The sequence below is a fragment of the Rhinolophus sinicus genome, linkage group LG13 (genome assembly GCF_036562045.2).
Source record: "Rhinolophus sinicus isolate RSC01 linkage group LG13, ASM3656204v1, whole genome shotgun sequence".
Classification (NCBI taxonomy): Eukaryota; Metazoa; Chordata; class Mammalia; order Chiroptera; family Rhinolophidae; genus Rhinolophus; species Rhinolophus sinicus.
Window position 1 is genome coordinate 20,705,333 of NC_133762.1, and position 23,290 is coordinate 20,728,622.

Consider the following 23,290-nt stretch of genomic DNA (forward strand, 5'->3'; position numbering starts at 1 on the left):
AGGTGACACTGCTGGCCAGAGGCAGAGCTGGAACGTGTCCAAGGTTGCCAGTGTTTACTACCCCCTGGGAAAGGAAGGGGCAGGAGAGAGGAAGCACATGCTAGCCCTTTGCCACAGATGACCTTACCTGGTGCCCTGTTACTGCGACTGCTAACAACAATGGCAAAGCAGAGGTCACGGCTCTGGCTCAGGGCCCTCTGCAGGGGAGCAGGCCCATGCCCTGTGGTCTTAAGGCTCTGGAAGGAACACCCATGTGGCACTGGGTTAGGGTGGGCCTGAGAAGTGAGGGACAGAAGGGAGGGAGAGGACCCTGCAACCCCTGACTCCCAAGTTCAGGGCCCACCATCCCAGCCCTGCCCCGCCCGCCCGCCATGCTCCCCCCAACTCCCCTGCCACCTCCCGTGAGCATAGGGACAGGGATGTTGACAGGTTCAATATTTGTTGTGTACCTACTGTGTTCTGGTCTTTAACCCAGACGCCAGCACGGAGGTCAGGGGCAGCTCCTACGTTGGATTCTAATCAAAGACGTCAGTCCCAGTGTTGGTTTGGGGCCACATGAGCAGGGACGACCGGGAATCAGCACACTGGGTTTGCACTCCCCAAACAATGAGTCACTCACCCTCCGAGGGCCTCAGTGTGGCTTCCTGCAAACCAGCACCACAAGAGAATGTGGTGGAGTCCTGATTATTACAGCCACAGGTCCCAGAACAGAAACCTGTACTTGGAGGTGGACAGAACACTCAGCTGGCACAGTTTGGGGAAACTGAGGCAGGAGCCAATGGCAAGTGTTGAGTCCTTTCGGTCCCCTGAAAACCCTTATTCTGTTTAAGGCACCTCCTCGAGGCTGTCCCCCAGGCTTCCAGGGTCTGGTGGCAACATGGTCAGTTGCAAGCCTACTGGGTGGGAGGGAGCTGCTGTGCAGGAGTGTAAGGAATTCCGAGATGGCCAGCTTTGCCTGCAAAGGGACAAAACCTGCTGAGGACCTAGACTAGGACACCAGGCCCGGAGCATGCATTTTAAAAATGGTGCCTAAACTCTGTCCTGGAAGCCTCTCTCAGGGCTCCAAGGAACTGCCTCTAAGGCCACCAGGGTATGGAGAAACGGAAGCCAGCTGGCCCCGGCCCCCCACTGCCCCCACCCAGCCTCAGGCTGGCGGCCTCCTGATTTGTCTCCCTCAGACATTCAGTTTCTGAGTCAGAGTCCATGCCAACCAAGTGTTCTGCGGAGAAAAGAAGGAACCAGTTTGAAAGCCACTGATTTAAATGAACACAGCCGATAGCACTGAATTCCATTCAACAGCTTTTCCAGCTCAGCGGTCTTGCTATTAGAACAGGACACTTTGTGAGGAGAGCCAGGGCAGCTCTCAGTTCCTTAAAGGGAAAGAAAATTCTGGCTGCTATTTCCCAGCCCCGTCAGGCACTCCTGGCCTCAGTTTCCCCATTGATAAGAGTGGAGTGATCTCAGCATCATCTTTTAGTTGAAGGGTGCAGAGGAGTTTAGGGGGATGAGCAGTTGTGAAAGAAAAGCTGAGGTGTCATGATGAATGTGAGAACAGGTCTCCAGCTGGCCTGTGGTGAGGGGTGGAGCCATTTGAATGGCCTTAGCCCAGAAAAGAAAACCACCTGAGGAATTCATGCTTATCTACAGAATGAATGTGCCCCCGTCAAGTTTATGGCTTCTCTGGATTGTTTCCCAACACCCGATAAATGCTGGGAGCTGAGGGACCAGGTGAGGGCTTGAGGCCGATACCAGGAGCTGCCCACAGACCTGCAGTGACATGCAGAAGACACCCAGTTAATGCTCAGGCCATGGAGATCCCCTCGGCTGTTCCTTCCAAAGGGTACTTTTCTCTCTACTCTCCTCCCCTGTGGATGACATTGAGAAAAGCGTTGCTCGAAAAAGAGGTTATTGACAAAAGCCTGTGAAACTGACTACAATATAATTCTAATGGAAGGCCAAGCCCCCAGACCCAAATTGTTGTCAAAAAGCACACTTTCAACTCTCCTGTTCCAGTTACAGAAGACCCACCTTTAAAGGTTTGTAGAATTATTATAGAACACTAACTAGAGACTTCTATACGCCCACTAGTGGTTAATTCAGAAAACCCACAGCGTGACGCCTTGTCACCTCTTGGTAACATTCTCTGCTCACACCTCCCGGTCAGACTCCTTTCTATTTTCTCCACCCCCCAAATCACACCTCCTTAAGGGTCATCCTGATGTTCCCACATGCTTCCTATGGCATTTGAATCACTACGTGTTTCATCAAAGGTCCCCTCTTCTTGGTGGATCAAAAAAAAAAGAAAAACAAACAAACCCATCTTTTCTATAAAAGTTTATTTTGTAATTTTACAAGAAGTGTTAAGGGAAAAAAATTGAAATTATGTAAAGGTGAGGAACAGTGGTATACAAAAATAATTTAAACACACATATTAATAATAACGCAACATTTCTTTCTAGCAATAACTAGTAAGTAATCTTGCCCAAGATTTTTCCAAAGCTATTAAATATATTTTAGATAATAGTACATAAACACACGTGCACAAATACACCACACACAGACACACACAGACACACACACACACACTCATATATACAGCTCAAGTACTTTTTCTGTGCATTCCAGCTAACTGATATAGCTAAAGTGAAAAAAACAAAAAGACTAAATGCCTGAGTGTCCTTAAGATTGAATACATGTGCACTGGATCGTGAATTTTGGAGACATACTGCGATTTCCCCTCCTAATCGTGTTAGTTACTAGCCTGTATTCTGGGGTCTTATCTAACAATTAAAGTGTGTCGTTCAGATCTGCTCAAGGGTGTGGTCGTCGTGGGGCTGCAAGTGGTGTCAGTTCAGGAAACTTCTACTCTCTCTTGCTCCCAGTAAGCACATCGACACAGATCAGAAAGGGGGTGATTTTAAGGGTGAGCTCCGGGCCTGATTACATCTGGCTGACTCTCTGCTTCAGAGCCAAGACCTCTCTCTCGATTTCATAGGGGAGGTCGGAGTTCACTTGCTCTTCCAGGTACGTCTGGATGTCTTCCACCTCCTTTTCCCAGAACTCCTTGGAGATATCAAAGAGCTCCTTCATGTTGATGTGCCCCAGGCCTTTCAGGTTCAGGGCCCCCTCCTCAGGGACGTAGCCGATGGCCGTGAGCTTGGCGCCGCCTTTCCCGTTGACCCGGTTGAACATCCACTCCAGCACCCGGGAGTTCTCTCCAAACCCGGGCCACAGGAATTTGCCTTCCTTGTCCTTCCGGAACCAGTTGACATGGAAGATCTTGGGCAGCTTGGCTGCTGGGCGCTGGGCCATGCTGAGCCAGTGGGCCAGGTATTTGCCGAAGTTGTAGCCAAAGAATGGCCGCATGGCAAAGGGGTCATGCATGATGACTTTGCCTGTTAACAGAGGGGGGAGGGGGACTCCGTTGGTAAATGATGCTCTCACAGGACACCATTGGTGCAGTTAGTGCTGACATAAGCCTGCTGGGTTTCCTCTTTCTCTCTACACAGAGAGAGATAGAGAGACAGAGACAGACGGAGAGAATGACAGAGAGATAGAGAGACAGAGATAGGAGAGACAGAGAGAGGCACAGAGACAGAGTGACAGAGAGCACCGGTCACCCTTCCTGTGGTTTCAGATCGAGACTTTAATTTACCTTTGTATTCGGCAGCCGCGGTGGCCTCCGATCTCATGGCCGCCCCCACAAACACTCCATGCTGCCAGCTGAGCGCTTCATAGACGAGAGGGACACCTGTAGCAGGAAAAAAGAAATATTCCTTAAAAGCTTTGACACTCAGACCCTTTGGCTGGTGATGTCATCTCACAGAAATGGAAAGACACGGCAGAACAGCATCGTTCTCATTCCGCTAATTTTTCATTCCCAAAGCTACAGGGCAGAAGACTGTCAAGGTTCCACCACCGAGGCCGCACAGCCAAAAGGAAAATGGATAAAGCATTGTTAGCTCCAGGGCCCACAGAGGCTCGAGGCGGCCCTACATTTGAGCTAATTATCCTGGATGTTTAGAAAGGAGGCTGGGCTCTTTAGCAACCTCTGACGAGATCACAGAAAAGGAGTGATTTCATGCCCCCGGCCCCCCCGCCTGGATGAAGGGGAGCCTCACCAGCAGGTCGGCGCCCTCCGAAGATGATGCCTTCAATGGGCACCCCCTCGGGGGCCTCCCAGGCAGGGTCCATGATGGGGCACTGGCTGGCAGGAGTGCAGAACCGCGAGTTGGGGTGGGCACAAGGTTCCCCTACAGACAGCAAGAGAGGAGAGGCCCCTTAGCGTCTGGCCCAGACATGTAGCCCCCACCAGCTGGAGGACCGCGGCCCTCAGAGGGGGCTTACCATCCTCGGGGGTCCACTCCTTGTTCTTCCATGAAGTGAGCTTGACGCCCGAGGCCAGCGGCTGGTCGATGCCTTCCCAGTAAACGCCCCCGTCACTGGTCTCAGCCACGTTGGTGAAGATGGTATTCTTCTGGATGGTCTTGATGGCATTGGGGTTTGTCTTCACCGAGGTGCCCGGGGCGACACCAAAAAATCCATTTTCTGGGTTGATAGCCCTTAAGTTACCTGGAAAAGTTTCAGCCAAAGAACCAGATGTGAACACTGAGCAAAGCATAACATATACTCTGATATCTTGCCAGGCTCACTGTGGTCCCAAATTCTCACATCTTTTTGGGTTTTTTTCTCTCCTCTTTCTCTTCCCACGATTCTATTTACAGCTCTTTCTTCCTCATCAGTTTCCCACCAACACTACTCGAACAAATTTATTGGGTAAATAAACAGCCAGCCACACAGGGCCCCGTTTCAGTCCAGATTTGATATGAAATGAAAGAATGCTTATTATATAGAATACGTATTTCTTAGACTTTGCAAGATCTGAAATAACAGGATTAAAAATCCCAACAGTGTGGATCTGGGAGAATTGGGCATGTTTTGAAAGCAGGAAGTTCATGTAGATCCCGTGATTATCAGCAACAGTTGGGCCTAAAAGAGTCACCTTGTTGGTCAAATTTCATCCAGGCGATGTCGTCCCCCACACACTCTATCTTCCACCCCGGGAGGGTGGGGTTCATCATAGCCAGGTTGGTCTTCCCGCAGGCGCTGGGGAACGCTGCCGCAAAGTATTTCTTCTGGCCCTCGGGGTTGGTGATGCCCAGAATCTGTAGGACACAAGATTCCTCCTTAAACTCTTCCTGCCTTTCTTTCCCAGCGGTCAGGACTTCAGCCTAGAAGTGTTCCTGGAAGCCCCCAAAAGTTGGGTCCCCCACATCTATTTCTTCGGGTATCAAAACAAATATATTGAAGGCTAACATCCAAAGGCTCTCTATCAGTCTGGCTGTGTTTGAAATCCTTGAGATGGGGCATCCAGAGCGTGCTAATAATTATTGATGGCATTTCCAAGTCTGTCCTGGGGGCATGTTGGGTCTTGCCTAAGGCGAACTGTAATGCGGTCTGTATTTGCCAGCACTCCGCCCCAGCCTGCAGCCCTCCACCGCGCACACTCCGAATTCCTGCGTCTTACCAGCATGTGCTCTGCCAGCCACCCCTCCTCCTTGGCCAGCCGGCTGGCAATCCTGAGGGCAAAGCACTTCTTCCCGAGGAGCGAGTTCCCGCCGTACCCACTCCCGAAGGAGATGATTTCTCTGCGGTCAGGCAGGTGGGCGATGAGCGTCAGCTCTGGGTTACAGGCCCAGTTGTTAACCAAAGGCTCTGCACAGAAGGACACATCGCACGTTAGTGTGGTCCAACCCCTGCCGGGGATGCCCGGGATTTAAGCCTAAGCTTACTTTGAAAACTTCTTGCTTTCGATTTTGGAAATAATGTACTTACTTTTTAAAGGCAGAGGGCACCCCACGGAATGGAGGCACTTGATGAATTCCCCGTCCCCCAGAGCTTCCAGGACCGGTGTGCCCATTCGCGTCATGATACGCATGCTGGCCACCACGTAGGGCGAATCTGACAGCTCAATGCCAATCTTGGACAGAGGTGAGCCCAGGGGTCCCATGCTGAATGGGATGACGTACATGGTGCGACCTGTGGGGTCAGCGGGGGGGGGGGGGGGAAGTGGTGAGAAACGACCTTGGACTCACAAACGACCAACATTGTTTTCCCAGGTGGACCCATTCTCATGGGACCCTCTAACGACATCATGCTCTACTTGCCACCAGCCCCCTGATTTACAAGAGTCCACTGGAAAGGGAACAGAACCCCAAAATGAAGGGGTTTTCAGAAATGTGCAATTGGGTTCCACCAATCTGTCTTATATCCACATGTGTAGAAATAGTTTTCATGTTCCTCTAAGACAATCTGTAAAACCCAAACCGAGATGTACATTTCCAACACATTGCCAACTTCACATACGGAATTTAAAGATCTCTGAGGGCATGAGAGTTCCCATTACTGTTACAATTACCATCAGGCTAGACACCATCATAGAAGGCTTGTTGATCTTTTGCCCAACCAAATACATGTTTTATTTACCTTTCATGCACCCTGGAAACCGGGCATTGAATGCTTTCTCGAAGTCCTCCTCAGACATCCAGCGACCCAGTTGGCTTTGGCCACTTTTGGGGATGGGCACCGTATCTCTTTGCTCTTGGGTAACGATGACCGTCTTGCTTTCAATTCTGGCCACATCCCTGGGGTCCGTGAGAGCCAACCAGCTGTAAAAATCAAAGACACACAGGTGGGATTGGAGAGGGAAGTGCTGTGACTGTGTGTGGCATCTGTGTCCTGGGGTCTGTTGCTCCGCTAAGCATCATTTAGGAGTGGACCGGTTCGTTCTTTATCACGTCCTTCCCACACTTCGCAGGTGCTGAGCGCACTGGTGATGTTCTATAGGTGTGGACAGCCACACCAGCAGGGACACAGTCGGGGAGACATTCACTAGACGGTGAGCTAGTCTTTGAGGACAGGGATTGTCTGACTTTCATTCTTATCAGGGGTCTAGTTTGCAAAGAGCGTTTGTTTGTTGTGGCCCTCAGTGAAGACTTGGGCTCTACGAATGTCATTAAATTAAAGTCTATATGGCTCTGGCCATTTTATTAAGGTTCATAAGAGTCTGCAAGCCCCCACCCCTGAGAGGTCTTCACCACCTCTTTCCACCAACACCGTGTTGGCAAAGGGGAGGCACGGAAGCTGGGGTTGGAGGCTGCACTCACCAGTTGTCATATTTCTTCAGCCTCTTGATGGTCCCCTCTTTCTCCATTTGGTCCAGCAGCTGCCGGTTCTCCTTCTCGGACCCATCGCAGATGTGGATGTGGTCGGGCTGGCACAACTTGACATTGTGCTCGACAAACTCTCTCACTGCCGCGGGCAGGCTATCCAGGGTTCCCTGGACGACTTTGGCGGAGAAGTTGAGGCCGTTGTGCAGCTGAGGAGGCATTTCTGTCGGGTGGTATTGAGGATCCAAGGTTCCCTGAAACAGAAAGCACAGGCTTCCTGAACAAAAACAACAGATGCCCGCCAAGAAACTCGATGTGCTTTGTTTGGGTGGCACACCCCCAGGCAGTTGTGGCTCTAAGGAGAAAAAGAAAGTGAGTTTGTGTGATCTCTGTCATTGTTCGAAAGGCAAATTGCAAAGCTCTACCTACCGTTCTTCCCTCTGGATGCTCTCGGTGAGCGATCCAAGCCTTCGTTTCAGACTCTTCCCTCTGGTGAGCGTCTTTTCCCAGTGGGAAGGCTGTGCCTGGTGTTTGGTGGCAGAACCTCCTGCCTTTAAATGCCATGGATGAGAAAGGTCCTGCCCCTGGCCCCACCCAGGAGGCTCGTCTCTGACGTCAGGGGCAGGTCTTTGGCTCACAGCCACAGTCAGTTATACTTTGGGCCAGCTCACCACAATAAACTCCAGGGAGATAATCATTGAACAGCTAGTTGTGGGTAAATTCTGGGAGGCCTCCAACCCCTGGAGCAGCCATAGCAAGTCCTCACACAACTTTTGATTGACTAAACTTTGACCCAGTTCACTGCTGATACAAAACACGTGGCCCTTCCGTTGACAGGCGGGAGGGATCGCGCACAGGCTGATGGGACGACCTCCTGGACAAGGGTTGTTGGCAGCACACTGTGTTTACTGATGGCTGCTGGTTGGCAGGACGCTATGGTGGTGAAGTGTCACCTCGAAGTGTCAAAGGCCCATGGGAAGAATGTGCCCAAATGCTGGCGAACAGGTGACTTATTGACAAAGGTCTGACCTAACTGGGAGCTAATAACCTTATTGAGTGTCCACTGTGTGTCCCCACTCCCTCCCACCCCAATTATGAGGGCTGGAATTTCTGCCTATTTTGCTTACTTTTGTAGGTACAGTTCCTGGCACATAATAGGTACTGAATGAGTAAATGGCGAGCATTGTTCTAAGTGCTTTCTATCACCTAACTCATTACCACCTTCTGAGGTGGAGCCCATGTACAATCCTATGCACAGACAAGGAAACTGAGGCATGGAGAAGCTGAGTAGCTACTCCCAGCTCCCTGGGTGGTGGGCAGCAGAGGGAAGATCAGAGTATGAGTGTGCTGGGCTCTGGAGCACCACACCAGACTGCCCCTTGTGAGGTGCCAGTGCCTTTTCTGGAACCTTCCATGTATTCTCCAAGTAGTTCTGTCTGGGTGCAGTTACTCCTAGAATCGACTATCCCTTTTTGTTGCCCTTGCAAGTCTGAGCATCTGGGGAATAGAGGGGGCTTGGCGGTTTTGCTAGATTACACTTGAGCAATGAGACCTTTATAACAGCGCTAAAAAACAAAAAAAAAAGAATTTGCTTTGCAAGCCATCAGAGCTTCAGTCCAAGTTAATGAACCATGGAGCTATTACTGGTGCATTGAGAACACCGGGTGAGAAGTCAGGAGAAGGGGGCCAGGCCCCGACTTCAACAGCCAGCCAGATGGCTCAGGGGGAGCCCCCTCCCTCCAATGAAGCCGGTTGGGGACTTGCCCAGCTCCCCCATGGGATGTGTGCTGATGTAATTCTGTGACTATGTCTGTAAGGAGCTGAGGCAAGTAGTAGACATTAGGAATGGCAACCTCAGGCCAAGAGTATTTAGAGGACTGTCCTGCAGAACTTCTTTCCAATTGCAATGTTACGTTAGGTGTACACGTCACCAACTTGCAGCAAAACTATCAACACACTGCTATGTTTCATTTATTCAGGTTTTTATTCAGCCAATTGAAGCTTTCAGTATAAATACAGATGTTTTGTTTAGTTTAAAATTATCTCCCATTTAGGGCACTAGAATTCATTATTAGTGGCATTGTCAGCCACACACAAGTTCGTGTCCCGTCTGAATTCACCACGATGTAATGCTTAGGTACTGAGGGACTTTCTTAGCATCTGATGTCAGTGAAATGAGCCATTCCAATGCACGACCATAAAGATGCAAGACACACATTTACACGAGCGTGGCTCATCTCGCCAAACAGGTAGAGATGCCTGTTTTGCTGATAAAACTGCAATAGGTTTGATTCCCTCGGAGAGCACATAGGTAGAAAACAAAAATGAGAAATGTTTTGCAGTTCTAAACATTACCCATCAATTCAAGGTGTTTCTGTTCTGAGTCCTCCAGGACAGAAACAACTAGTTCAATTAAAACGTAGGCACTGCGAGTCACCACCGCCCTTCATGTCATCTTCTAATTACCGTGCAGAATGGAGCAGTCAGGACAGCAGCCTGGAAACATGGGTGGGGCCTGCCGAGACTCAAAAGGTGCCAGCAGGTGAGGCGAAGAGGTGGGGAACAGCTGCCCTCCAGGTGAGCAGTGGGAAACAAAGCCATGAACCTGGAAGGTGTCTCACAGAGGATTCTGAGGACAGTTTGATGGTGACACACATGAACATTTCTTGGGTTCCTGAAAGCCAATTAAAAAAGCAGAAATTCACAGATGGTGAACAGAAGGGTCAAAGACCATCAACACCAGTGCTTGGAGTTCCTGTAGAGTTTAGATCGGTGGTTTCCACACTGTGGCCTAGGGCCTGGGGGACCCCAATGAGCCTCCTCACGGAGGAGGGGGGAAGGCTGAGTGAGACGTGCTCCGAGCCCGCCTCACCCACAGCACGTCTGACTTTACTTGTGGTGTATATTGGATCTTTGAACAAGGGATTTCACAGCCTGAAAAAGCTGGAAATCCACCAATCACAGCCAACTCTTCCATTGGAGAAGTGACATAGCTGAGACCCAGACAGAGCCAATAGGCCATTTCCCCAAGCTAAGGCTCTTAACTGTAAGCTCATGACCCTCACCCCCACCCCACCCCACTAAGGATAAGGGTGATGGGATAGGCTCATTCCACCCAGGGAGCGACCACAAAAATGCCCCTCCGTTCAGGAATCTGAATTCATAAGAAAGCATAACCTTTTCCCAGTAAAGAGAAAAGGGACAGTGTTTTCCAGAAGGTGATAAGAAAGTAACAATGTAAATGCCACATCTGGTCCAGGAGCCAAAGGCATGTGCGCAAATCAAATCAACTCTGAGTCTCCACTGCCAGGGAGGTGACTCCAGGGGAGCCCGACTGGCCTGGCCGTGGAAGTTTCCAACGCTCCTGACTGTGCAGTGACCGGCCATGGAATCACCCGTCCTGGCAGTTCTGCTCATCCACCCCCTTGTGTTTGCCAGGGACAAATATTTAGATGTTCTACATGTATGGGGTAATCTTTAATGCCTTTACAGTCTGGAGGGTATTTGTACAGAATTGAACGTGTTGATTTCCTGCTGTGGAGCCACAGAATTATATGACGGAAGGGGTCCTTAAAAGAGTGTGTTCATCTAGCTTAATGGTAGGGAGGTCTCCTTCGGGGGTGATAAACTGTTTTGGAAGTAGATAGAGGGGGTGGTTGCCTAATACCACGAATGTGCTCAATGCCACTGAAATATACACTGTAAAATGGTTAATTTCATGTTATGTGAGTTTTATCTCAATTGAAAAGGAAAAGAGACTATGAGGTCCAGTGTGTTATTTTGAAGGTGAGGGGAAAATGTCAAAGTGTGGAGGCAGGAATGTTGTGGAGGGGGCTTTTCCACAGCCCACTCCAGGATGCTGGCAGGTCTGCAGCGCTCCCCCCGCCCCCCGCCCCGATCCCTCCTCTTTCCACTTCTCTCAATAGCCTCTTAATGTTTTAAGACATTAATGTTGGGCTGAATGTATTCTCACCCAGCAGAGAAGACAATTTCTATCATTAGGGAATCTTCCCCCAGGAGGGGCACGATTTTGTTTGTTTGCATATTCTTTCCACAATGAAGAAATCAAAACGAACCTAGAAGTAAACCACTTCGCTTCACGCGTGTTAATCAAGTATGATTTTTGCTGCCAAGATGTACACAGAAACTGTTAAATGAATCCTGACAGCCAAGGTGTTAGAACCTTTCTAGAGGGCTGGCTGTCTCCTGTTACAGTCACTAATGACCCATGGAAACAACGAATCCATAGGGTCTTATTAATTTTCTTAGAAGATTTCTCCATCGGGCTGATGGAGAGGCATGAAGGAACGGCGGCCATGCATGACGGAAGGGGTGCACGTGTTGGAGTGGAACGTCACACGCATCCGTCCGGTGAATGACTGTGCCCTTCAGAGACCAGTACCACTGCTGGGGGATGCCAACCATTAGCTAATATGGAGGCTGTGATACAGGGCGATGGTGGGAGAATCGTCTAAACCATTTTGAGTTGGGTGACCTGTGGTTTGCTGCCCAAAGCATCCTAACTACAAGATGCCATACCCCGGAACCAGTGGGTTCCGGTCCCAGGTCCCCCAGAAACTTGTGTCACGCGCCTCACCTCTGCAGGGTGAAAGTGGATGAGATGCGTGCCGTGCTTCCCTCCGTGCAGTCCTGTCGATTTATCACTGCACACGCTCACTGCCGTGAGGATTTGAAGGTCACGGTGGGTTTGGTTTTGGTCTGATTTCCCTGTCACCTACTGTGGATGACTGGTGACACTGTGTTTGCTGAGCCTTTCTTCTTGTTGGGCTGGGACGTCCCGGTTTCCATGCGACACGTGCATGTTGAAGGGGAAGGTGACTTCAGAGTACAACTACACTGGGTGGAAAGGGACTGCAAATCAGGATAAAACAAGATAAAAAACCTCGCATTTGCCCTAATTTTATAAACCTTCTTTAGGTTGGTGGGGTAGATAGTATACCCAGCTTCTAGCCCAAATCACCAGTGTTCCACCATGCCCCTCTGCTTGCCTGCGACTTTCCGTGTTGAGGGCACTGGCTGCACGGTGGGGCTGAGAGTGCGGTGTCACCTGTGGTCTACACATTTTCTATGACCAACCGAAGAATGGCAGACTGCCTGGCGCTGAATGTCCTCGGATGGGTCACTTGTCCTCTATGGTCTCAGCGTCCTCATCTCTACACTGAGACGGGCCTTCCAACGTGAGGCGCCCTGGATTTTAAGTGCTCCAGAGTGAGCAAGTCCATTTTCTGAGGGAGTTTGAGGCAAACAGAGTGAGCCTGGATTTGCCACCAAATACTGTTCCAAACACACATACAAATAAGATAGCAGCCCCAGGCACACATAGGGCAAAACGAACCCGCATGGTTACCACAAAAACAACCAGTGGGCTTATTTTTCAGCGAGAAAATGGGTCCACTTTGTGGTGCCATTAATTCTAGTGGAAACAACAGTAATGGCTCGGGAACTGACACTCCCCTCCCTTGCGTGCCCAGTAAGTGTGCAACTTCCCCACTCCCTGTAAAGTCACAAGTCAGAACAAAAATGTCTTTGCTGATCCGAATACTGGTAAACACCTCTAGTGGGAGATGCGTCGTGACAGCTCTGATGAATGGTCAGGTTCCTTTTCCACCTGGCCCCACGCGTCCCAATCACAAGCTGCTGAAAACACCTTTTTTACACTCGCCCTTTGCTAAGTGCTGAGTCACGAACAAAAGCCCATCCCCGGGCCGGGTACCTAATTTTTATTAATAGTATCTTCCCTCTATCAATCATTGTTAGCTAATGGGTACATGTGAAAAAATTAATTGAAACATGGCAGCTCATGGCACGTCCCCTCCCCAATGAGTTCTATGGCTCTGGTTGCATCACAGATCTGCCCAGTGACTCGGGCTGGCCAGACTCAACTTGCTGTGACAGAGGACACTTGCTCCTTCAGAGGGCTGTTCCCTATGCTAGCAAAGGTTTCTTAATTGTTTCCTGACACCTCATCTTGTTCCCCAGAAGCGTTGGGGTGGCTGCAGGCTGCTGATGATGTGGCTGCCCAGGCTGGTCCATGGGCCAGGGTGAGCTGCCCTGTCTCAAGAATTCACGTGGCACCGAGTTATGGCTCCGTGGGCTCTTCCTGCGAGGCAGGCCACTGTGTTTTCACCCAAGCGTGTGGGCAAAGGAAGAGAAAAATGAGTCCAGGGAAAGGGCGAGCTCTGGAGCAGGCTCTTCTCCCTCGAGTCCCGCGTACCTTTCCCACAGAGCTGCTACATGAACCCAACCTGAACGCTGCAAACCCAAAGCCCGACATTTGTCCCCACTGGACCAGCAGCATCTTGGGAACTAGATGGCCGGCCACAGACCGGTCCTTTGGGGGTTCCTGTTTATTTCTACTCAGCAAACTACAATTTTCAGGATAAACATTTAAAGAGAACTGCACAAGCGTTCTGAACGCCGAGCACTTCTTTAAAAACTTCATGCTGGACCACAGACCAGCGTGGTTGGATTTTCAGTGAGCTGCCCTGTGGTGGTAGATAAAATGTTCAGGGGTTTGGGGGGTCAAAGCATGTTTTTAACACTTGTGCATTTCAGACGCCTCTGCATACTGGCTGAATGCGTGAAGCCCATATGAGCAGACTTAAGGCTTTGTTTTTTGGTTTGTGTTTTTTTCTTTTAGGTGAAAATCCCCGGTGTCCTTTATGTTAAAATGAGTTTTCACATTTGCAGAGAGAGAGAAACAAAGAGAGAGAGAGAGAGAGAGAGAGAGAGAGAGAGAGAGAGAGAGATTCAGTAATTGCATTCAGTAAACGACCACATATAAAGGAGCTCGTGAATTATTGAGGATAAATTCTTTGGGAAACAAAAGAAACTTTTTGGACTTTCTTTGTTGTACTTTTAACAATCAAATGTGGTGCTCATCAGACATCTTCCTGCGAGCTGTCACATTAGCTAAATGAGCGCACAGCTGACATTTCCAGAGGAGCCTGCTCGGTAAGTTCTGCAAAGGGAATATTGTGTGCTGCTTTAATGGGCGCCGTTTGGGTTTTTCAAAATAAAGGTTTTGAGCACTTTAATTTCGGAGCGACTTGCTATAGTTCAACACAGAGATTTAGAGTGCTGTCAACTGCTTTGGAGAAGAACAGTGAAAAAAGTTTTGTGCTTCTCTACAAACAGAGGAACACTCCACAAGTGACATTTGAAAGGCACTGATGGTAGATAATAACTACTCAAAATATACTTAGAAATGCTTAGCTCCTCATTGTTCTTTATGTATCTAATTATTCCAGGTATTGCCATGTCAAAAAAAAGTTTCACGTGACATACATTGATCCTTTAAAAAAAAAAAGTCTAAGTCAGAGATGAAATCAAACTTTCCAAGGGAAATCGAGGCCTGCATGGAGCATGACCAGCCGCATGGGGACGTCGTCATCTCTGGCTGCAGGCGCTTGCATTTTAACAAAAAGGCATTTATTTGTTGCACGTTTGCCCCCTGCTGCTCCAGTGCACTTTCTGCCATGCCTGGGACACTTATGAACGCATGTCTAAGTGCAATCCATAGGCCAGACATTATGCTAATGCTCTGAGGGGTGAGACGGCAATGGGAAGGTACGGAGAGCAACCAGAAGAGTCCTGAAAATTCAGCCCGTTGTTTTATAACTTATTCCATCTGCTAACTTCACCCTCCGTATCAGACTGTGGTCAGCCCTTGGGAGCTCCAAGGATCTCCTCAGAACACCAAAATCAGCTGCCTTTTGTGAGTTAAACTCCGTCACCTTCATTCCTGCCTCAGGGCCTTTGCACGTGCTCTGCTGCCTGCCTGGAGCACTCCTGGTTTGTGCATGGGCCAGCCTTCTTGTCACTCAGCATTTCTTGGCACCCACCAACCCATCGTCCCCTCTTGTGTTTCCTTCCTGACATTTATTCTTATTTGATACTAGCATCTTTATTTGTCTGCGTTTTAAATCCTGTTGTCCATGACTCAAATGTGAGCTCTGTGCTAGACAAACACTTTGTCAGTCTTTCACTGCCCCAGCCCCGGCCATAGTAAGTGCTCAGTAATAGTGGATTCAGTTTACCTAATCAACCCCTTTGCTTGAATTCCCTAGTCTTGAGCTGTGAGGTTCTAATTTGCTTTCAGAAGGCCATGGGGTCCCAGCCCAGCTCTGGTTCCCTACAGATTAGCACACTGGCTTTCTTACTCTAGAGATTAGCCTCACGTGTGGGTAAGAGGAGCCCACCTCTGGGAACCATGTACTTCCGGTTGCTCACAGTGTTGGGTTTAAGGATGGAAGCTTGGGGTCATAACACTGGGGTATGGAAAACTCAGCCGGGAGGAAATGGCCCCCTCGATGAATCTGGGGGGCAGCCCTGGGACCTTGCCCCAGGCTGTCTCCCCTGCCCCTCTTATACCTTGTTTGGAATTCTAACAAATCATCAGGAAGTTCCCAGGTTTTATTTATATGGGATATACTTTACCTCTCTCCTTTTCTGAGACCCCAGAGCCTATTCATACGATAATTCTTTTAGAAAACAAAATTTGAAAACAAGTGTCTTGCCAGGAATAAACAACAACAGCACTAAAATTCGACTCATTGTAAGTTAGCCGGGTGACCGCTATGAGAGACACACATGGGCATCCAGCTACATATGCACACAGCTTCTCTGAGAGCTTGGCAGAATCGGACTTTCTTGAACACATTCTCCACCAAGGGCAGAACGTGTTCACCCCTACTTGCCCCGGGGCTGCCTTCGGAAATGTGTGGAGTTTGGGGGGGTTCTCATAGCAATAGGGAAGCATGACAGGCATTTAGTGGGTGGGAGCCAGGGGCACTCTGTGTTGTGCAAAGTGCCGGACAGGGCTACATGCTTGTCCAGCCCCAACGCCTACAGTTCGGGAGGGGGTCACTGAGGGTGCACCCCTCTGGCACGTGTAGGCATTCTGCGTCCGCATGGCTCATAGAGGAAGGTGATGTCTTCCGTCAGGCATGCCAACTTGTTCCAAGCCCCATGGCTTTGAAATCTCAGTACTGTGCCATGAGTCATTGGAGATAGAAAAGCGTGAAGCAAAGGTACACTTTATATTAGTGATTCATTTATGTTTTTGAAATTAAACAATAATTTCCCTCCTGCTCTGCTCATTTATATAACCATGCAGTGAAAACTCTTATGAGTCAGGAAGGAGAGAGTTGGCGGGGGGAACTTAAGTTCATCTTTTATCATGGGACAGTCAGTCACTATTCACCAAATGTCAGCCAAGAACCCCCAAACTCACACTGCTTACTGGGACCTTTCTCTGGTCATTATTAATACATTTGTTCATTTGTTCATCAAAACTTTCAGGGTAATTTACTGTCTGAAAAGAGAGATGATGGCAGAAATATAGGTTTGTTGCAGAAGATCTATAATATAAGCATGAATGAGCCACATTAGAAAATATTTAAAAGTTTTTCAATAGTGAAAGTATAAAAATTAAGGGACGAAAAGAGTAAAGTTTGTGGTGGTAAATTATAATATGCTAATAATATATAGGAAAGGAAATGAACTATTCGTCACTTTCAGTAAAATGGTTATTATACTAGTATGGTATTATAAAATTGATAGGGTTATTATAAAATAATAGGGAATCTATCTTACCTTTTGTTGCATTAAGATATAACAAAATAACACTCCGAAAACAAATTATGCCTCCTTTGATCCTCATGAAACATTAGCTAGGGCTGGGCGGTCCACTAGAAACTTCCTTTGTTTTGTCGTGTGTTTCTTTTAGTGAGGATCTGCCCAGAAACTGCTTGTCCACAGGCTTTGCCCAAGGTCCTGCCCCAGGACAGACAGAAAGACAAATGTTGGGGTCTGAGCTGGTTCTTACACAGGAAGTGCACAGGCCCGCTTGGAGTATGCTGGCTGAGAAGCGGGCATCGGTTTCGACGTCGACATTCCTTTCTTCATCTGGTCATGACATTTGAGGACCTTCTGGAAAGAGACTGAATCCGTCCTCAACCTGTAGAGGTCACAGTGGCCGAGCATGGCGGCACGACTGGGCGTGCGCACTGAGAAAGGAGCCTTGTCTCTCTAAATCCCACTCTTGCCAAGACACCAGGGCTGAGCTGCTCTGTGAACCCATCTGGTTAGCCATTTCCGGTGTTTGAGTGGGGCAGGAACAAACTTCCTGAGTTTGTTCCCAAGACACACGAAGGCACGCTTTTTAAGATATTGTTTTGACTGAGAGCCTGATAAAGCCATTGCCAGTGGAGAGAAGAGAAAGGCCACCGAATGCCAAAGAAGACAGAATGTTCAGAGTGGCCCCGTCTGTTTCCTTTCTGGTGATAGGACAAATGATATCAATGTCATCCAAGTTGTCTAGGTGGTCCCCGAAAACCTTTCCCTGTGTCTGGGCCACCCTCCGGCCCTCCCTGGGAGAGGCACGTTTAGCCATTTATGCAGCGGCTTCAGAAGAACGTGCCCAGAGAGGGAGACACGGGGAGGTCCGAGCATAGCGTCCTGGCTGTGTGTGCTCAAGCAGGCTGCCTCCGTGGCCCTTCTGACATGGAGGAATAAGAACAGTACCTACTACCTAGTGCCATGTGAAAATCAAATCAGATCCTCCATGGCAGCCCACAGCTGGGTGCTCAGAGCCCCTCACTCACGTTAGCTGTCTTTATCTACTATTCCCTTTCTGAACAGGAAAATCAAGGGCATCCAGCAAAACCCCAACACCACCCTGGCCCCGCACTCCATTGACAGCTGCAAACTTTGGCAAGTCCCAACTATCCCCCTCAGAGAGGGCAACCCACAGAACCCTCCGGTGCCACTCAGCACCCCCACCCCCAGGAGCGCCAATCTCAGACCGTCTGATTGTATTTCCAGATGAAAGCACACTTATCATTTGTCTGGCTTCTTAATTTCTCCTAAGACAAAGTGACAGGCTCCTCTGTTCTCCCCTCTGTGTTGGCTTTTTATTATTTCTTCCTTTATTTTTCCATCTCGCCCACTCTTCTCCGCTGTTCAGCCCCCTGCTGTATTCGATTGTCACCTCACTATTAGCCCACTGTCTGCCTGGCAACCCACTATTATGTACTTATTTTATTACTTGGTTTCCTACCCTGATCTTGTGATTCATTTCTAACCTTTACTGACTGTAACACAACTCCTTTGCCTTCTTTCTTTCCTCCTCACCAGCCTCCTCAACCTTTAACTTTCAGATGTCAGTTTCAGTTAGAGCCTGGTGTCGTCATCGCCCTGGAAAACAGTCTTATCTGCACCTCCACACTGACAGTCTTGTTTTTCACTCAGAGCAATCGGTTTAATCAAATGAAGTGCTGTACTTGATGTTTTCAAATCCCTTCACATATGAGCAGGAGAGATAAACAGGAATCAAGACGGGAAATAAAGTGATATTTTGGTCCCACAGGCAGATATTGGACCCAAGACAAAAGTCAAGACACTCCTCTTTTAACCTGAACTTGGTGATTGTGTAACCAGAGGTTACATAAAAATAGGTCAATGGTCACAATTCTGATGATCCATGCATGGGGGGGTCAAGTATTTTTAGACGTGCATGGGACAGTTTAAGAAGAATTAGGAGCTTCTTGTTTTAAGGATGCCACAGTCCAAGGAAACCCAATGTATGAAACATCCAAAGTCATATAACACAAACGTTCTCTTCATGTAAGTACTGGCAAGGAGATGTCAGAGTGGAATTTCCTGGGGTGATGCTTGGAAAGAAAGCAGACAGCAGGAGAACCTTGGAAATCGTAAGATCTTTAGAATTGGAAAGGAACACACGAGTCATTTTACCGAACTCTCTAATATTTAGATGAGGAAACTGAGGCCCTGGGAGAGGTTGAGAGACTTGCCCAAGGACTAGCGCCAGGTCTCAACTCTGAAACCCAAACTCTTTCCAGCAACTCAGCATCTGGAAGTAGAGTTTGTGTTAAAAGAAATAATGATTTTTTAAAAATCCTGTCCCAGGTTTTTATGATCATGACCTCCTATGCACTCACTCTCTTCCTCTCTCTCCCCCTCCATAACAGCTTTGTTGAGATACAATTCACGCAGCCTAAAATTCACCCTTTCAAAGTATACAATTCAGCGGTTTGCAATATATTCACAGATTTGTGCAACCAACACCCAATCACTTTTAGAACATTTCATCAACCCCAAAAGAAACCACTTACCCCTTAGCAGTCACTTTCTATTCCCACCTTCCCCTTGGCAACCACCAATCTATTTCCCATCTCCTAATTTTGCCTGTATGCCCTCAGACGTGGTGTAACCAGACACCAAACATCGCTGGGCCGACCCTATCCTGCTCAACAGACACTGCATCTCCTGCCTTAAACTTGACATTATCTCTAAATGGCAACATGTTTTGTGAAATGTCCCTCATGACATTTCCGCTTTCCTACACAGCTCCCTTTCTGTACAGTCTCTTAAAGACCTTTTCAGAACTCTGATATGCCAACCCATCCATTTTCATTTTGCAGACCTAAGAGACCCTGTTGATAGTTTTTTGTATGAAACATTTCTGCTTTCAGTCTTTAGACACCCCCACCACGCCTCTCAAATTCAATCTTTGTAACTGTGATAGGTAGGAAAACGAAAAATTGTTGAAAAATAATGAAACTGGACATTGAAGAAATTAACATAGCTTGTTAAAGCCAGAAACTGAATCTGGCCCAGGTCTGGTGGTGTCTAGTCCTGCGAGCTTTCTAGTAGACCACATGGCAATGTTTCGACTTACTAGAAAAACACAGGCAGTTGGTGCATGTGAACACGAATTCAGATTTCCTGTTACAATGATTTATTTTCCAATTAGAAAAAAACAAACAGGTAAAACAGGACAGTTAAAATTGGGTACCCCAAATTAAATTGTATGGTGCATCTATAAAAAGTGTCATGCTGTGGACATTACATATCTGAGAAATGTAGAACGATTGCTCTAGTAAGTACGACAAAAGGAAGTGAGCTAAGCAAACCTCGTCCATTCTATATGTCTAATAGGAATTCTGACAAAGGCTGGATTCGAGTTTATCTTTTAAGATCTTTGAAGGATGCCTTTGCTAAGTAAACGGACAGTGTCAATAAGATTTCTGGTGACTGTTGAAACTACGGAAGAACACAAGCTATTTTCAAACACATTAAGCAGAGCAGCGCTTGTGTATGTGCTTACCTCTCGGTGGGGCTTGGAGATGGACCTAAAATGAGTAACCAATAGAGAGCTCACAAAATGAAGTTCCGAGTCATTCTTATCTGTTTATTTAATATTTCCCTAAAGAAGTTTATTAAGTCATAGATTCCGTAGCCCGGTTCTTGCTCACCTTGAAAGCAATACAATATCTTTTTTTAATTGGAAAATAATTTGAACTTTTACTCAGTCAGCCAGGCCTTCCCAGACATTGGTCCAAATTACAATGGGACAAACGATTCTGGTCATGATATAGAGATTTACAAACTGCTGAGTTCCGCTGGCAAGGAACATTTTAAATTGGACAGTAATGCAGACAAATATAGGCGTTGGGATCATGGACCAGAAAACGGAAGCTCAGGGACATTAAGTTAAGCTCTGTCCTTAAAAACTACTTTGTGGTAAACTTCAAGAGGCCGGGTGAGGTGCGTCTGTAATTTGGAACAATGTTGTCATGGGAAAGGAGAGAGACGAGGAAAGAACCTGCAGAATCTCAGTTAATCTGCTTGCAAGCACCACTTGGGGAATATATCAGTCTCCATTTTGCAGAGGATTCTGTGATCCAGTGTGGTTAATACATGTCCCCAAAGTTATAATGCTAGCGAATATCAGGGGCGTCTGCCCAAGGAAAAAGATGAGCCCTCGAAAGAAGCAATTCCATGCAGAAAAGGTTTGTCCCTGCAGGGCCAAGAAGTGTCCTGCTCCAGGCTGCACTGAGGTTCAGGAAGCTGTGATTTACTCAATCAATGGCAGTGTGACGCCTGTGAACGAGGAAAGGATGACAGGCAGAGGCGGAAGTCGAAGGCTAGGGGGTTGTCTCTGAGGGCAGAGGCCAAGGCTTGTTCTCCAGTAGATTATCCCCCCAGACACTCGGTTCCTAATAGCCACTTGGTATATGTCATCAAATGGAGAAAAGAGAGCATAGAATAAGTCTAGCAAAGGGAGAACCAAAGCAAAATGTTGGGCCAGTGGGAGTTTGCAAAGGCTTCTCCATGGTCCGGGTGACATGGTCTGCTACACCAGAGCTTCTCAAGTGGGGGAGTCCACCCCCTGCCCTGGGGACATTTGGCACTGTCCAGAGATATCTTTCGTTGTCACAGATGGGTGGTGTATTGGCATCTAATGGGTGTGGGCCGGAGATACTGCTAAGCACCTTCCAGTGAAAAGGACAGTCCCACGAGAGAATCATTCAGCCCTAAGAAGCAGCAGGACCAGGGTTGAGCAGTTCTGTACTAGACAGGCCACCCCTTCATTCAATTTCCTGCTTGCTAAACGACCGTCACCTCCTGGGTGTTTTGCTTTTGTTGCTGGTCGTGCCACCATAGGTGCAACTATTTCTGCCACCACAACCACTCATATTCCGAGTAACAAGGGCAGCTTCCATTCATTTGAGCCCTCACGATATCCAGGTACCACGATCACCGCGCTACCTGCTTTCTAATATGATATCTCACTCAATACGACAACACGTCTATGAGTTAGACAACGTTCTGATCCCAGTTTGTAGATGGGGACATGAAATCTCAGCAAAATGAAGCGACTTGTTTCAGATGACTGCAGCCAGGGTCAGAATCCGTGCACCGACTCCATTGCATTTGGCTGTGTCATTAAAATCATTCGGAGCTTCTTCTTGGACCCAGCAGTTTACATGTGTATTCTTTACTCTTCACAACTACCCTGAGAGTAGGAGGCAGGATGGCTATCTTACAAATGAGGAAACTGAGGCTTAGAAAGTTTCGGGCTTGTCTGAGGTCATTCAGGGAGCTGGGATCCAGTACTAGGTCTGTCTTTCCACGCTGTCATGGTTGTCTTTCATCACGGTAGCTGCTGGGAATGGGGTACCCTGGATGACAGAGTCAGGGTCTGTTTCCCTAGAAAGGTAGTGTTTGGGCTGTAAATTAAGAAATTGGCACCCTGGTTGATAGGGCAGTGCCTTCTGAGTCTGGTTAGTTCCCCTGTGGAGTTCTAACAGAATCAAATTTCTGGGCCTTCAAGGCTGTAAATCAGGCCCGGAGGCCGTGCAACAGCTCCAAGGCAACCAACCCCCACATCTTCAGGAACATTGGTCCCCCTGTGCCATCAACCCATGACAAAATGCAGCAATTAACAAAATGTCACACTAACAATTGCAGAAAAAACACAAATGCCACCTTATCCGTATTAGTGTGTATTAGTCTGACATTTTTGCAGATAGCAGCTGTACAGAGAAACTTCCACACGCAGATGAAAGGACTTATGAAAAATGCCCGGTGATATCTTTAGGCATTATTATCTAGAACAGGCATCGCTCGCTATTACATCCTTACCGTTTGTACTAACAATTCAGACTCAGGAGTGTTCCATCAAATAGAGATGAACATTCCGATATTGCTAAGAACACAGACGTCCTTGAAGCAGGTCCTTTCATCAGTTCTGCTGGCTTGACTTCCACGGCCAGCCCTGTTTGAACTCCATTCTCTCACAGCCAAACTCTGCCCACCACTAGCCTCACATTAGCAGAAGAAGCAGAAAACGAATTGGTTTCTCAGCTGCTGAGTCCCGACATCCATCACTAAGCTACAACCACCAGCTCCTGACTGAGCAAAGGCCCGTTCATGCCAAGGCAAAGCGGCAGCAGTCTTTTGTCTTGGTTTATTTGACGACGGCTGGTAATTGGAAAATTGCCTCTAAATTCATCTTCCAAAAAAAAAACAGCTGAAGTCCACTCTAATTGCTGAAGAGTGCTTAGTCTATAAGTTCCTGGCAGATTGCTGGAAAGAGGCCAGAGAAAATTCTCAGGAAGAAAGCAGGCACACGGTGCTAAAGCCAACGGGAGGAGGAAAGGTGCATTGATACACATTAAAGACGGAGCCCTCCACCTTGATTCTCGGAACTACTCCCTGTCCCTGTCCTAGAGAGTCGGTGCGCAAGAACTAAACGCTTGCACAGGGATAATGACTGAAGAGACTGAGCT

At 48.1% G+C, this 23,290-nt stretch overlaps 1 protein-coding gene and 1 long non-coding RNA gene across 2 annotated transcripts; both read right to left on the reverse strand.

The window, feature by feature from the left end:
* Nucleotides 1-2,319: 2,319 nt before the first annotated feature.
* Nucleotides 2,320-7,751, reverse strand: PCK1 (phosphoenolpyruvate carboxykinase 1). The gene is made up of 10 exons (XM_019748578.2): nucleotides 7,599-7,751; nucleotides 7,167-7,423; nucleotides 6,487-6,668; nucleotides 5,836-6,039; nucleotides 5,528-5,715; nucleotides 5,003-5,165; nucleotides 4,348-4,572; nucleotides 4,122-4,253; nucleotides 3,656-3,751; nucleotides 2,320-3,395 (listed from the first exon to the last, which is right to left on the reverse strand). Exons 1-10 carry the CDS (start codon nucleotides 7,731-7,733, stop codon nucleotides 2,941-2,943), a joined length of 2,037 nt encoding a protein of 678 aa, XP_019604137.2. The 5' UTR covers nucleotides 7,734-7,751; the 3' UTR covers nucleotides 2,320-2,940.
* A 1,384-nt stretch (nucleotides 7,752-9,135) lies between these two features.
* On the reverse strand, nucleotides 9,136-18,046 carry LOC141568228 (uncharacterized). The gene is made up of 3 exons (XR_012491296.1): nucleotides 16,788-18,046; nucleotides 11,767-12,026; nucleotides 9,136-9,843 (listed from the first exon to the last, which is right to left on the reverse strand). It is a non-coding gene; the product is annotated as an uncharacterized LOC141568228 (long non-coding RNA).
* Between the last annotated feature and the right edge of the window lie 5,244 nt (nucleotides 18,047-23,290).